The sequence below is a fragment of the Tasmannia lanceolata genome, unplaced genomic scaffold (genome assembly GCF_043159265.1).
Source record: "Tasmannia lanceolata isolate RefF3 unplaced genomic scaffold, GAP_Taslan_0.1 ptg000013l, whole genome shotgun sequence".
In the NCBI taxonomy this organism is placed as follows: domain Eukaryota; kingdom Viridiplantae; phylum Streptophyta; class Magnoliopsida; order Canellales; family Winteraceae; genus Tasmannia; species Tasmannia lanceolata.
In genome coordinates, this window is record NW_027518690.1 from 47928312 (window position 1) to 47944432 (window position 16121).

At 37.8% G+C, this 16121-nt stretch overlaps 1 protein-coding gene and 1 pseudogene across 1 annotated transcript; one reads left to right on the forward strand and one right to left on the reverse strand.

The window, feature by feature from the left end:
• Positions 1–567: 567 nt before the first annotated feature.
• Positions 568–9978, reverse strand: LOC143890381 (uncharacterized). Its single transcript, XM_077395029.1, has 6 exons — positions 9752–9978; positions 4812–5078; positions 4086–4614; positions 3878–3988; positions 1099–1274; positions 568–1019 (listed from the first exon to the last, which is right to left on the reverse strand). Exons 2-6 carry the CDS (start codon positions 4950–4952, stop codon positions 816–818), a joined length of 1161 nt encoding a protein of 386 aa, XP_077251144.1. The 5' UTR covers positions 4953–5078; positions 9752–9978; the 3' UTR covers positions 568–815.
• A 4539-nt stretch (positions 9979–14517) lies between these two features.
• LOC143890383 (senescence-specific cysteine protease SAG39-like) lies at positions 14518–15680 on the forward strand (annotated as a pseudogene).
• The last annotated feature ends 441 nt before the right edge of the window (positions 15681–16121 follow it).

Genomic DNA, 16121 nt, shown 5'->3' on the forward strand with positions numbered 1-16121 from the left:
AAAGAAGTGGCATCCTTCGCACTTTCCTAATAACTACTGATAGTAACGACCTCCGAAAGCTAATTAGAAAAGATGGAATAATGATAGTGCCATCATTTGAGGCCGTTGCTTAAGTTCAATTCATACCCGAAAATTCAAACAGATGATTCAATTTCATGCCCTTAATAACCCACTCTAGTACCATTTAAAAAAAAACAACTCTAGAAAAAGCATAACAACTGGAGCTGCTATTATGAGTAGATAATAGTTATGTTGGATACGCTTTAGTCCAGGGCGAACCCACGAAGGGGCCAAATGTTTCACCATCTCAAGAGATGTGGGGCATCAATGGACGATCATAGTCAATTTTTTTGTTTAAATTGACATGTCTATTCATAATAACAAGATGAACAAAATTCAGGGACAAGTAGTCCCACCCCATTACATAACATCATGAACTGCCAAAGGAGGATTCTCCAATTGCCAAAAAGAGAAGAAAAAGGAAATAACACCATCAGTAAGATCTTTAAAACTTCCATTTGTAGCCCAAAACACAAAACATCAACCATCACAACAAAATTCGGATCATGAATGGAAAAGAGAAATGATAATATAATTCATACTGTATGCCCTCAAAGCGAAGCAACATCAGGGTGAAAATAACTAAAGACTACTCCATCACCAGAACTGATGGATCGACTTTATATTAAACAATACTTCTGCCTATTATTAATTGGTGTCTAGACAGACAAGCGAGCATTTATCAATATGGTGGCTGCATAACTAGATGGGCAGCCTCATTTTATTTATAGAGGAATTTTCCGTGTATTTATAGATTATAGTAACTCCCAATCAGATTCACAAGGGTCGAGACTCGATAAGTTCTTTGATTCCAAGTCTTCAATTAGACTGGAAGATGAGGAAATCCCTACTCTCCGTTTTCTTTCCACATCGATGTCACCATACCAAATTGCTATTTCCTCGTAGTCATGTTTCTTCACTGGCTGCAGTTTTGAAGTGAAAGCATCCCGGAATTTTTTCTAATACAGAAAACCATCATACAGTAAAACCATTGTAAAAATGCACATTTGACAAGTAGTTGTGGGCATTTGAGCTTACCTTGTATGATCTGTTCTTGCTTGCTTGGTGAGAGATGAGACAAGGCCCATTTTTTTCTACTTGTATGCAACTTTCTTCAAGATTAACATGCTCAAACTCTTCTATGATATCAGTGCCGGGCTCATTTGCATCATTAACCTCGGATGCTTCATACAAATCAGAACCATCCGATCTTCCTGTAACAGAGATACACACAATTATTCGCCAAGTTCCAAAATAACAAATCCCATAACACTATTAAGAATCACAATTCTACAGCTCAGTCTAGATGCAATATGTGCACTACTACAATTATTTTTCTTTTATTTTCCCAAACAAGCAATAATCAGATAAGATATGAAGCTGGGGTGATGAAGATTTTCGAACAATTTATTCAAGAATGGACTGATGAATCTTAACTGAAGCCACGTGCAAAATACATTATTTAAGAAACAACCAGTCGGTGGTCCCATTTGCATTTGTTAAGCACGTGCCAGTAATAATGGAAGGAGCATGCACCACATGAATGTAATGTTAAAAAAGAAATGAAAACTAATCCAAGGTAGAAGGGGAATTTCCTTAATTTCTAAAACCTTTTTATCCACAATCGCTTAAAGGCAGCCCATCACATACAGGGAATAATTTTGGTTTCGGCGAAGCAAAGATTTAATTTCAATAGTCTCAAGGCTCACTGGTTTTCTCCAAAAATTAGCCAGGAATCGAAATGGCAATCAATATATATATTTTTTTGAAAGATAATGGGCAATCAATATTTAATTTCCGTGTTTCTTTGTTCAGATCTTTTAGACAAAAACTAGCATGCAATAGAATTTCAAATTTTAATACCACACCTTTATGAACATCATGTGGTGACTAATATATCACGACAGAATCTTAGTCACAGCAAGTGGGAGTAACCTGGCTGAACCCTACACTTATTATTTAGCCACTGCTAGCGTAAGGGTATTTTGCATCATTCGGTGATGCATAAATGCCCTTATGATTTTGAAAACAATATAAGCCAGCCTCTATCTATTATACTTAACGTCCAAAACTCTTACGCATTTGATCTTTTTTCTGTTTGAACGAAATAATAAATCAGGGCAATTACATTAAACAGTCAAATTTGCATACCATAATGGCATAATTCCAAACAGTCGATAATTCAATCCACAGAAAATTCTATAACAATTTCAAGGACAACTCGATGAAACTCAATGGAAGAAATGGAGCAAGTCCACTCCACGAGCGAAACTCTTAAATTACAAATCACAAAGTTTGATGAAGATGTAGTACAGAAAATCCCACTCTAGTAACCCACAAACACAAAGATCAAGGACTTAATGTCCATGCACAACATGATAGAATAGCTACAAAGAGTTGAGGCTTAAGGATTAATCCCTCAAGTTTATAATAGATTCCATATTGCTTCGTAGGCTTCACAGTATCAAATAATAAATAATACAGCTGCCCATAATCTGAATCATGACACAGTAAGAATTTCCCCACTAGACATTATTTAAAAGGGTTTGGGATGAGAAGAAAAAGAAAAAAGAAAAGAAGCAATTAAGTCACCGATAGTAGTAGCACAACCATCCACTAACAAGTAAGAACAGAAAACAGGTTAGTCACTTTTTTTTTGAATGGTAGTCACTTAAAAGATAAGATGACAACAAGAGGGATTCTGATAACTTTCAATATATTTAAAATTGCATGAAATTGAGGAACGATTGAGACGGGTGAATTTCAAACATAATGTAACATGTAGTGTGAATTGCAGGACTGCAAGGAAGGACTTTTCAGATTACAATCAAGAGATTATGATATGGCAGCTCTAAAGATATGGAGAGGCTAATTCAGTCATATTCTGAAACTTAGGTTTGACGTTTCCTTATTTGAACATGTTTAAATAAGATAAGTAGTAGAATATTTAGGATCTCCCTGGTCTGGTACTGTAACATTCTAATCCAGTGCAAGTTAAGGAATCATGAAGAAACATATAGTCAATACATAAACGAGAGAAAGAAGAAATAGAGTGGGCCGTGGGGAAGTCTGAGGGATAAGAAGGGCTGATTGTGTCATTGCGTGTATCCGTAGAGACTAGTCCTACTCCCGAAGGGGGTGGGGACATCCTACGTCATCAAAAAAAAAGAAAAGAAAAAAGAAGGGCTGATACAAGGGTGCCGTAGTTTTCGATGATATGGGTAAGGAATTATGATTATTCTACATGCTCTGAATTTAGTGAGCCTAGGGCAAGTTTGGGTAGGCAATCTAACTGGATGGTGGGTCCTTGGAGAAAGATGGAGAGGATCAAGTATTACACGACAACAAGGCAAAAATGAATGGCTCAAGTTAACACATAAATTGCAACCATAAGCCAACTAGATCGCCCACCAAACAAGCCCTTGAAGAAAGATGGAGATGATCAAGTATTCCATCACAACGAGGCAACAAAGAATGCAAATGAGAAACATTTATTTGAGAAGATATTATGCACTCGAGAAATTTTCAAGACCCAATTACCAAGGTTTCCATCAATATTAGAATCTTGACCTATGACACACAGTAGGGTAGCAAAGAGCTTGCTACATTCACAATACAGAAACATGTATGCCTAGGTGAAAAACATCACATCGAAGCATGCAATGATGATAAATGACAATAATTCATCAAAAGGCACATGCACCTAGATACAGATTTCTGGTGTAAAAAGTGCCTAACAAGTAAAAAAAGGAAACAAAGGAAAAAAAATGAAAAAAAAGGAGAATTGGGAAGTTAAGCATTGCTGCAACATGCGTACCGATTTCTGGTGCGGGCAGAGATTCCTCTAATACAGTAGGCTTCTTATGCTGCTCATGTCCTATTCCAGCAGACCTAGCGTGAGGCAGTGTCTCGTGCAGTGTACAGGTGTCTGCAATATCAGCAGTTACAAGCAATTTTAACAAAAATGCAAGGAGCAATTCTAGAAAAAAAGAAATCTAATAAAATAAGGACATTGAAATCCATACCAATTGCATTGGTTGATAAACCACTGCTTGATAAAACCAATTCACTCTCCAGAACTTTTGTTTCATGGGACACAATTGGTTCAGATGGAAGAGTACTCGGCAGATCAACAATACTCGCAGCTATATCTGAAACATTATTTTGATTTTCTACTGCTATTTCTGGGAAAGCAAACGAAATTGGGATTGATTTATTGATTGGCGTATCACATAATTTTTCAAGATTTACATCTTGAGATGCATCATCTAACAATCTTGGATTCAAATCTTTCCCATCAGAAACAATTGCCTTCCATTCAGCAGATGAAAATGGCTTCTCGCTCACAGGACATTTTTCAGGACCTATCTTTGATCTTTTACACATCCCAACATCCGAATCATATATCAAAGATAAGTCAGAAACTGGTCCTTTAACAGAACAAGCAGATGAGGAAAGCAAATCTTGCATGATTTCATTGCAGAACCTCCTAACGTTTACACCAACACTTTGCAACTGGCTTTCAACATATTTACTTGGTTCCTGCTCCTCCCCCTAAAGAAAATCATTTTCATTTATCATAGAGAAAATCTTCCATGAATGAGAAGACAACCAGGCTTATGATGAGAATATAATAATATAAGAACACATAACACTGTTATAATTGAATAGCATAGTTACATTCGAGAGATGGGAAAACGAGAACTACTTTTTATGATAGTTTGCAAGTGTTAAGATGAAAAGATGCATACTTGATTCATAATACTTTCTACATCCTGGCACACCTCCTGGCACACAGTTTCCAATTTCTGGTATATGTTGCCAACCCAAGTTATTCCTGTGGACTTCAAATCCATGCTGAACATATATTCTCCTCCCTGAAAGAGTTTCATGTGTTATTCACTTTCTGGGCAGATAAAAAGGGCCTTGAAACAGTTTGTTGTGTTCTTCCTCAACTTTCTGGGAAGATAAAAAGGGCACAGTGTCTTTAATTTTTACTCCAAGATAATACTCCTCACCTGTCCACATCAGATGATAGTTCCAATAAGACACAGGATAGGGATTAACAATACTCTGTTCAAGTGAACTGCCTAGGCATAATCCAATACTAAGAAACATACCTCAATTCCTCAAAACATGTATAGGCACTGATGAGTGATGAGTAAACTCAAAAGAATGACGGTTCAAAACTACAAATTGTTAGCATTCAACAACTGATCAACAAGTTCACTTAAATTCCGGAAATGCCTAAATTTGTCAAAAGACAAACACCACCAATTCATGAGATATAAAAGCCCGTTTACAATAAAAATCACACAGAGGGAAAGAAGAGAAGGGAGTAAATAAAAAGGAATCAGGTCATGCTGCTCAGCTGAGCTTGGACTACGAAATTATAGTTGCACAACTCTTCTGCTGCTGCTGCTGCTTCTTCTAATAAATAAGTCATGAATATAAGGAGTGAGCAACACCACCAAGATACAAAGGGCCCTACTAGTACCCAAACTAAACAGTGGCCTGAATACATTTTGGTCATTTTAATAGATCTGCATTTAAGCATATAAATGATAACCCCATGCTTAGGTGATCATTAAGAAAATCACCTATGAATTCGAGTTATGAGAAGTATTTGGACAAAGAACATCTCTTCTTGAGCCACAGTTCATACTCTAAGTCATCATAGTTGTAAAATGACCAATTGAAGATGTTAGATAATTTCCAAAAAAAAAAAAAACATGAACATTTAAAATCAATTTTAGATGTAAAATTCCAAAAAATCTTGTGGTGGTTTAAGGCAGCATCATTTCAGGATCTTTAGGGGCCGTTTGGATAGGCAGATTTTAGAATCTTGGATTCCTCAAAATTCTGGATGGGATACGAGAGAAGAAGGAGACAGTCCGTCGTTTTCTGATTTCTCACCCTTCTTTCCATCGAGTGAGAGAGTAGGAGATCGTCTCGTGTTTCTAGGTTTTAGAAATCTCAGTATGGGGAAGAGAATTCTAAAACCTGGATTTCTTACTTCAAATCCAGGACAATGGACTGTAAAATCCAGAATTTTACACCGCTTTCAAACTAAAACCTGGATTCTAAAATCCACGAATCCAAAATTGTAAAATCCAGAATTTTACACCGCTTTCAAAGCAAAACCTGGATTCTAAAATCCACGTATCCAAACAGCCCCTTAATGTTTGGCACACAATACAGCATCATTAAAAAGGTTTGAACGGCGAAAGTATCCTTTGCAACCTTTTTCCATTTTTTTTCCTTCCTGAAACTGTAGACTCTACTTAGGCACCAGCTCTAACTGCAGATTCTTCTAAAAACAAAACTCTTTCTGGTAGATAACTGTTCAAAAAGCCCCATATGAATCCTCTAATATTTTTTTCCGCATACCCCAAAGGAGAAATGCAAAAAGGGTGAGATTTTATGAACTCTAAGGCAATATGCATTCGAGACAGTGAATGCAGCTCCAAACTTAAATGCTAAAGACATGGGTTCTGTCATTATCTGATAAAAAACCTAGTAGTCAACCTTTATTCCATGAGTTTAGAGGTCTTCAAACCAGGACACGGGTTCTGTCATTCAGTTAGAGTGGTTGTTACCCAAGGCTAGATTTAGGTTGGGAAGGGAGGATGGGATCAGGCTTTAGGTAGATCTTTGGTTACACGGTTGTCTTATATGCCATGAGTTCCTGCACTGATGTCAGGAAAGGAGAGATAAAATTTCAACTGTTACGTGAGGATGGAGGGTATTCGAGAGAACCAGAATACAATGAGCTTCGAAGAAACAAGAGAATATCTTAGTGATGAGAGTTGTTGCTTACATGAGACCCTTAAAGGGGTTTACAAAGAAGAAAAGGAGAGATAAGCAGATAACTATAGCAATTATTCAAATCCTAAGTAAATCTTAAATAGTTCTTTAACTATATAGCAACTATTCTAATCCTCTCGAAAACTCCTACGTACAAGTGTCCTAATAGAGGGAAGGATGGTGGTTTGGGGACAGGTGTTCTGTGAGAACCTTAAGGATTCCAATTTTAAAAAATTTACTTAGGCTTTTAGGTTAGTTGGAGGAGGTTTACGGTTTACCCTTCTTTGATGATATTTCAGGTTAGCAGCATGAGCTGGATTGCACTGACTTCAAACATGATTGAGATTAATTTTTATCGCTGCTCGTAAAAGAATTCAAGGCTAGCCAGGGTGAGTGGATCTTTTGTGTGTATGTGTGTGTGTGTTCGGGCAGGGGGGGTTGACATCTTAATAATGCGTGTATATTCATTAATGTTACTAATATGATTAGTAATTTTCCATTACTATCTTCAGAATTCCGAAGAACATATTAGGAGTGTATGAGTGTTGGAAATATTATTCAGGAGCATTGAGAATGCAGTGTGGATAAACAGCTTTATAGCTATTGAGTTTATAGAGATATAAATCCTAAGCAATTTTAACATCACAGAATGACGGCATTTGTCATTGAAATATGGACAATATTTGGCAGGTCTGAGAAACCTAATGGTTGGGAGGGCTTCAAACGATGCGACCAAAAGGATTCCCTCACGAGTAAGGGTACAGGGAGGCTTGGGGATTTTTAAATGGGATAAAGGGAAAGATGCTGATTTTTATCGTTTTAAGGAAGCCAACGATGTAGATGATTCATTGGCCAAGTCGGACATAAGTAGGGATGCATTAGTTGAGGGGTATTTTTTTTAATGGTTAGTTGAGGGGTAATCTTGCTGCTGTTGTAATCATTTCTCTTTTGTTACTCTAGTTAAAATTTTGCTACTTTGGAAAAAATATCCTAGCAGTTGACAAAGTCAACGTGAATCAATGGAGCCATGGCAATTTTTCAACAAACAAGTAACTAAAAAACCACTAACAACAAAAAACACTCATCCAAATTTCTCCACAATACTAACTGCAAGACCATTCCTTCACAGGAGTTGCCACTCCACCCTGTTATAATGACCATGAAACTCCAAGACTATTCCTTTGAATCTCACACTAGTTGGTTCATCATTGGCTTCATGGAACAAGAATAACATCATCAAAGATCTCAGAACCCTTCATAAACTGAATTAGGTTCTATAAACACGCATATCCATCAACTTCTTATCCTAAAATACAAAGATATCTGCAACAGTTGTATATGCTTCACACACCAAACTAATGGGCCAAAATGTGCATTCACTCACCATGTATCTTACATTGGTTATCAAAGTGACCCAAAGACGACAAAAAAGCATTGGGGGTTGTATGGTAAAGGGGAGGTGTTCCCAAAATTAAAGGTGTTTCTCAAAGGTGTTTCTCTTCATTCCCTCTACTTCTATGGTTGTGTGGTTTTTCTCACCACACACACTTTTCATAAGGTATTCAATACCTTATATATGAAGCTAGATCTCTCTCTCTCTCTCTCTCTCTCTCTCTCTCTCTCTCTCTCTCTCTCCTAGTCAAACTATGAAACATACGTAACCTACTCTTCACCTATCTCTCTCTCCCCTAGTCCAACTAGGAAACCGAGAAAGCAACCAAGGAGAGTCTTACTTCTTACTTGCATAGGAAACAAGACACCTAAACCCAACAACGATTAATTTTGATGGATGCCTGTCAGGGAATCTACAGCAGGCCACAATGGGCGGGGAACTGCCATGGAGATGTGTTTTTTGATGTTTTCGGGTCTACTAATTCCGACAAGGTGGAAGCAAGGGCATTGGTTACTTGTTTACAAAAAAATGCAATCAAATGGATTTCTTTTAGGAAAGGGGTCGTGGAGGCTTGGGGGTATTTTAAAGATAAGGGATATTTGCAGAAAAAGGGTGTTATCATTGACTAAGTTTGACCTAAAAGTGACATCAATCAACCTAAGTGGTTTATCAAACTTAAGATCGAGAAATGAAAGCAATCTCATATCATAATATCACGAATTAATTTCATTTTTTTAATGGCCTAAAAAATTAATTTCATACAAAGGCCAAATTCTAAAAGAATAACCTAACAAAATTGAAATGCCACCAAGTAATCCTAATAGCTTTAGTACAAATTTCATCGAATCGACCACATCTTTAGACCCTGTTGCACCAGCACCAATAACAGTACCCATACCAGGGCTAGTCTCAATCGCAATTACCAGTTTAAAGCCATTTCAATTATACATATTTTGCAATTTTTTTATCCACACTGCAATTAAGATAGGAATAGCCTAAACTCATTATTTAGCTCGCTCATTCAAGTTACAGTTTATGTGGGGTTTGAGGGAAGTTGAAAACTATGGCTTTTACAACAATCACCTGACAACATAAAATTTATTTAGTTTTATTTCTCTAAAGAAGAAGGTTGCGGAGACAAATCAGAAAAACAACAGTAAAATAAAATAGACAAATCACAAATTTAGAGACTTCTGTTTCCCCAGATTTCTAGGGTTCTATGGTCCAATTAAATTATGAACAGCTGTTGTTAGATTACCCTTAGAAACTAAAACCAAAACTCCAATAATAGTTCCAGGCGCAAACAAAAGAACATCTCCACACAAGTTCCCCATGAAAATCGATAATTCAAGGATGGAGTTGTCATAAACAAAAACCCACTTTAGAGATACTAAAGAAAGGAAACTACAAAAAGGAAACGGATTCGAGAAGGCAAAAATCAGTAAAAGTAACAAAAAATAGCCAGAAATACTGCGAATTGAGGTCACTTACAAATACCCTTAGAAGCTCAAACCACAAAGCAATATCGAAGAACCCAGCAAACACCCAAAACACCTTCCCTCAAGAGAAGAAAACCAAGAAAACAAAAGGAAGATACAAAGCTGAGAAATAATATCAGAACGAGAAGCAACGGGAGGAGAAGAAATAGGAAAGAATAGGGAGAGGAGAAAGGGAGAAGAGGCGAGAAGGAAAAGTAACCTCCAATTAAAAGTGGAGGTAGGGCCCACAATTATGTACGGCTAAAGTTAGCACGAAGATTGAAAGAGTTCTGTTTAACTCAACATGAAGATACTGCATTGGGCTCTAGACTTTATATAATTATATTCCTCTTAAATATGGTTGCAACCATGGTTTAAAATTTCGGTTTCGGTAACCGTTTCGGACATTCGGAAAACCGAAATTTCGGTCGAAATTTGGTACCCCCGTTCGAAATTCCGGACAGAAATTTCGACAGAAATTTTGGATTTCGGTCGAAATTTAAAACCATGGTTGCAATTTAGTTCGGATAACATTATTGGGTCTCGGGTCAGGTCGGATCGGGTTGGGTTTAAAGAATAAAAGCCCAAAATCCAAAACCCAAAACTCAACTTGACTCTTATAAGTCCATAAGACTTTCTTAATTATCTCTTGAATAAGAAGAAAAATTACTTTTCGGTATATTGATATAATTGTTTTTATTTAAGTGATCATGTTTGTCTTTGTCGCGTGAAAAAGTAGTTTCCTATTTAAAAATTATGGACTTGATGACTTAAATTTAGAGACTTGGTGTGAAGATTTGTCGTTTCTATAATCTTTGAAATTTGTAACTATCTTAAGCTAAATATTAAAAATCCAACCACACACCAGAGAAAATTTCTTGGGTAGGGTCAGGTTCTTCTTGAAAATCAGACCATCAACCTGGGTTGCAAGACTACTCTAACATTTGGGGGTGACAATCCGACATTCCTGGGCCAATGGATCAAAGATTCCGAACATTATTGGACAGAATTTGGGCACAACAGCTGGACCGGACCATGTAGTATCTCGATTATGTTGTATATATTGAGTTTCTTCCACTTCCCTTCTCTAACTCTAAGCCCTAATTGTGTACAATCTAAGTACGTAGGACCTAGGACAATCCGAATCAAAATGGATCATGGCACAGACTCATGAAGTAAGATTTGAAAATCAAACAAAAAATATATTAACCAATAAGGGATCTGAATGGATCATGACCAAGATAGGTGGATCCAATCCGAAGTGAATCAATTGACTCCCCATTCTAACATGAATGTAACATAGAACAGACAATGTCCTAATTTATTTGGTAATGCAAAGCTATGTTTTGGGTCCAACGTTTGCCATGTGGACATTTGGGTCAGTTGATTTGGTTGTCAACTACAAGTCTGGCCCATTGTCGTTGACCCCATGTTCAAATTATTCTAGTCTCGATCCATTAAACCTTTTTTAGAGTACTACGAAGGAAAACTAAACAGTTCTTCATCTTTTGGATGGGATGCCTCCGAAAGGATAGAACGGATAGGATGCCCTACAAAATCAGCGATATCAATAGCACATATGTTCCTCCTTAGGACCAACATATTAATTCTTAGCATCTATCACCTAGTCGGACTCTTGTAATCAGAATCTAATGTTGTAAGATTATATGTTCTACTTTCTTAATTTTAAAGATACAAAATTTTGAAATGCTGTGTCTCCTCATTTTAATCCGGACCTTAAAATAAAATCCAAATGATAAATCCCAAGTGCCAGAGCCCTTGAAATGGTTGCAATATTTGAAACTTTGATCAAAGAGAGAAAAATGAGTTGAGACTTGTTGCAACTGAAGGGAGACCATATTAAATGTGTTGTGTAGAAAGGGGGTAGTAGGTAAATTGGGAGCAATGTTCATGGCTGTAGAGCTTCAGGTTCTATGACAATGTCCCAAGTTATATCAGGAATAAAGTAGAGGCATTACACAAGCAATGGAGGGGACTGGCATGAATGCAGGGAAAAGTTTGGTGTGGAGACCCTGAATCTTAGGATGAACTAGGAATGATGACAAGTGCCATGCCAGTGTAATATTGATCTTCTCAGTGAATACTAGTTTGGATACCCTGAAACTTTAAAATTTTCATCTGCCCTTGAACATCGTTCATGATTAGATGGATGTCTCTCTAGAGGTGGAAGGTGCGAAACGACCAGTTACTCCAAAAGCTTAAGCTGTAAGAGTTAGTGTTATTTAATCACTTCAACACTCCCCCTCATGTGTGGCCCCTCTTTTTTGGGGCGGGACGTACACGTGGACTTTAATAGCAAAGAGTTGTTGGGTTTTGAGCCTAGTTTGTGCCGTAAAGCAATAGGTAAAGCAATAGGTCTGATATGATACCATGTTAAACAACCAATTACTCCGAAAGCTTAAGGTCTTAGGCCCTGTATGTTTGAGGCTGTGACAACCGATTATGAGGCCAAAACCTATTATTGGACTGAAAATTACATTTAAATTTGAGTATGATAATAGGTTTTGAGCTCACAATCAGTTGTCACAATCTCAAACGAACAGGGCCTTAGAGTTGGTGTTATTTAATCATTTATACTTCAACAGAAGGTGACTATAATGTCATCTCACGGGTCAAGGACATTAGTGATGGCTCATGGAGGCTGACCAACTACATCGATGAGATGAGGAATTTATAGAGGATGAACTTTTCCTTCACTCTTGTCCTCAGAAGTGCAAATGATTTGGCCTATCCAAATCTGGCACTTCGAGGGATTCATTATATACTGGCTGCTCATTGCCCACTGGTGTGAATTTGTAATCCTTTTTTCCTCTTTAATATATAGTTTTTTGATAGGTATTTTCTCTTTAATATATGTTATGTTTCTTCAAAAACAAGAAAAGAAAACTGTGGAAAACGAACATTAATGAAAAACAAAGGATCAAAACGATAAAATAATGAATAAATAAGGGTTTGTCTTTAGCAATTTGCTTCTAAAGTTAACAAATCCCTTAAGTTTTGACGAAACAATGGTCGTATACTTGTATATATTCTTAGAGGACTTGGTTGGCACTCTCACCTATTTGGCCATTTCCCTAGGTGGAATTAAGGAATGTCTAGATAGAGTAACTTCCTTCATTTCTGAGCTTGCTTCTAACTCCAACTATTCATTTGAGAAGAGAAATGCATGTCATTCTTTTGCATTCATTAAAAGGATCTCCCTATAGTTTGCCTAACTAAAATTCTGCCTTTGGGCAAGAGTAAGTTTGAATCTGCCTATACCTGAGTCATGGGGAATGGCCTCACTACGTAGAGGTCACGCTCACTATGGCACATTGGGTCTCACCTTTGATAGATCTGACCCATCCATTTGATTGGTCTTGCTTTTGGATATCCTATGGAAAGAAGATCATGCCAATTGCTGGATCCTAACATCCAGTAATACGTTTAGAAAATAAATCCATCCAATGGTTAACATTCAACAACACAAAAAAAAAAATATACATAACGAAGTCAGGATTGCACAAATGACGTGATTTTTGGGCTATAGGAGATCCAATGCAAGTTTCTGCAAGTTTCTCCTTCACAACTAACATAACAGCATTGGAGTAATGATTTCTTTTCATTGTACTCAATCCACTATTTATAGAAACACCACTTGTACACATTTTACTTTAAAAATGGTATTCGATCCAATTCCTAAAGTTAGAAATGGCACTATGTTTGTTCTATACGTAAACGGGTAGAGGCAAATCAGACAAGACAGATGATATGGTCCCGTCGCACCTTTTTTTTCTTTCTCAAATGCCTGTTTGCAGACCTAAAAAATCTACTGATCGGATGGTTAGAATTATCTGATCAGTTTGGCCCATGAATTACATCCTTGATGGGCTCACTAAGGGCATGTTTGGCAACCATGAATAAACATTTCATGGAATATCTATGGGGCCAGTTGTGAGTCATGTGACAGATGAGTGGAGAAGGTGGGAAAGGGAGAGACATGAGAGAGGGTAGAGGGGAGAGAGCATTAGAAATCCCCAAAAACGCGGTGAAAAAAAATAGGCCACTTAAATTTGAATTTTTATGGGGGAAATGGTATATCTGCCCCTTTTCTTCCCAGGGTCACCCTCTTCTAGTGTAAAAAAAAGTAGTCATAAATACACTAAGGGGTTTGGCCCGGGGAAGAAAAGGAAGAAAATATATCACTTTTTTTTGTTTTTGTTTTGGTAAATGATTTTAGCACTCCACTGTTTTTATATGTAGCGAAAGTAGGGTGTTGTTTTGTTCTTAATTGGAGTTGTTAGAGCTTTTTGGGAACTGTAAATAACCTTTTCACAGCCCTTTAAACACTAAAAGACAAGAAGCATTCACTACAAATCAAAACGGTGGAGTGCTAAAATCATTTCCCCTTTTTTTTTTTTTATTGTTTCTAGGGGCCTTTCATGCTCCCTTCACATAAAATCCACAGATAAAATGAAGGTTGGGCCATGCATGAAAATCCACACATAAAATATGAAGGTTTGGCCTTCTAGACTAATATGGCAGACGTAATAACATGAAACCAAATTCGGCAGTTGATTTTGTAATACAAAAAATTTGTCACTCTCCCCATCCAAATCAGAACACCTGCCCAGGCACGTAGCAAGTCCATCTCACCACCACACTAAAATAAACCATCAGAGAATAATGAATCATTTCCAATCTAATCTCCCCTCCTATATAAACTCAGACCATCTTACAAAATCAAATCATCATATCATCTTTAATTTCAGTTACTCCATGGCTTCATCTTACCAATGCTACTTGGTGGCCTTGTTTGTTCTAGGAGTTTGGGCTTCTCAAGCCATCTCCCGTACGCTCCCTGAGGCGTCCATGTCCGAGAGGCACGAGCAATGGATGGCGCCGTACGGGCGCTTGTACAAGGACGCAACGGAGAAGGAGCAACGTTTCAATATATTCAAGAGCAATGTCGAATTCATAGAATCTTTCAATAATGAGGGGGGCAAACCCTACAAGTTAAGTGTTAATGAATTTGCAGACCAAAGTAATGAAGCGTTCAAGGCCTCTCGTAATGGATTTAGGACCTCCCCAACAAGGGCATTGGAAAGTACATCCACCTTCAAGTATGAGAACATCAGCGTAGTGCCATCTAGCATGGACTGGAGAAAGAAAGGTGCTGTAACACCCATCAAGGACCAAGGCCAATGCGGTAAGCTTTATTATATACTTAGCTACTATTAAGTTCATAGTTTCTATCTAGTGGTTTCTTAGCTATGAAAGTACAAAAAGGGCACCTGACTTTACTATCTAGTGGTCTCTAACTTCTAATGAAATGTGGAAAATAGGATCTTGTTGGGCATTCTCAGCAGTTGCAGCCATGGAAGGAATTAACCAACTTAAGACAGGTAAGTTGATATCTCTATCTGAACAGGAGGTAGTTGATTGTGACACTGGTGGTGTGGATCAAGGATGTCGAGGTGGTTACATGGACGCGCGATGCCTTCAAATTCATTCAACACAACAAAGGCCTTACAACTGAAACTAGTTATCCTTACAAGGGAGTTGATGGGACTTGCAACACCAAGAAGGCAGCTACCCATGCGGCAAAGATCAATGGCTATGAAGATGTGCCGGCCAATAGCGAGAAGGCTCTATTGAAGGCTGTGGCAAAACAACCCATTTCTGTTGCAATTGATGCTGGTGGATCTGCCTTTCAATTCTACTCAAGTGGTGTCTTCACAGGGGCTTGTGGTACCCAACTCGACCATGGCGTTACCGCTGTGGGTTATGGGACAAGTAGTGATGGGACCAAGTACTGGCTAGTCAAGAATTCATGGGGCAGTGGGCGGGGCGAAAATGGATACATAAGGATGCAAAGGGATGTTGCCGCTAAGGAAGGCCTCTGTGGTATTGCCATGGAATCCTCTTTCCCAACAGCGTGATAGATGACACTTCATCTTTTCCTTCTTTATATCGCTTCTACTTATATCGTATCAGCTCTGTGACAACCCTGTTATATATCTTGTGTAAAAAGTTGCCTACCCACAAGGCCTTATAAGTAGTTTTGTCTTGTAATTATAATAACATATGGTTGTTTATGTTCATCTATTGCAACACCTCGTTTGAGAGAAAATGTCAAAAAAACTTGCGAGAACTCTGGGCAACAAAGTTTATTTGGCCCAATAAATGTGCCGTTATAGCTAAAAGTACTCAAATTGCTTCTCCAATACGTTATTCATTGAGTTTTGAATGTAAAGGAAAATGTTAAAGGGTGTGAATTTATCCTCAAGCAGTGAACCATTCTCACAGAAACCGTTAAGGGAGGGGGGATTTTATCTGTTTTGTCGGGGGGGGGGGGGGGTGGTGGGGGTGGTGGTGGGGGT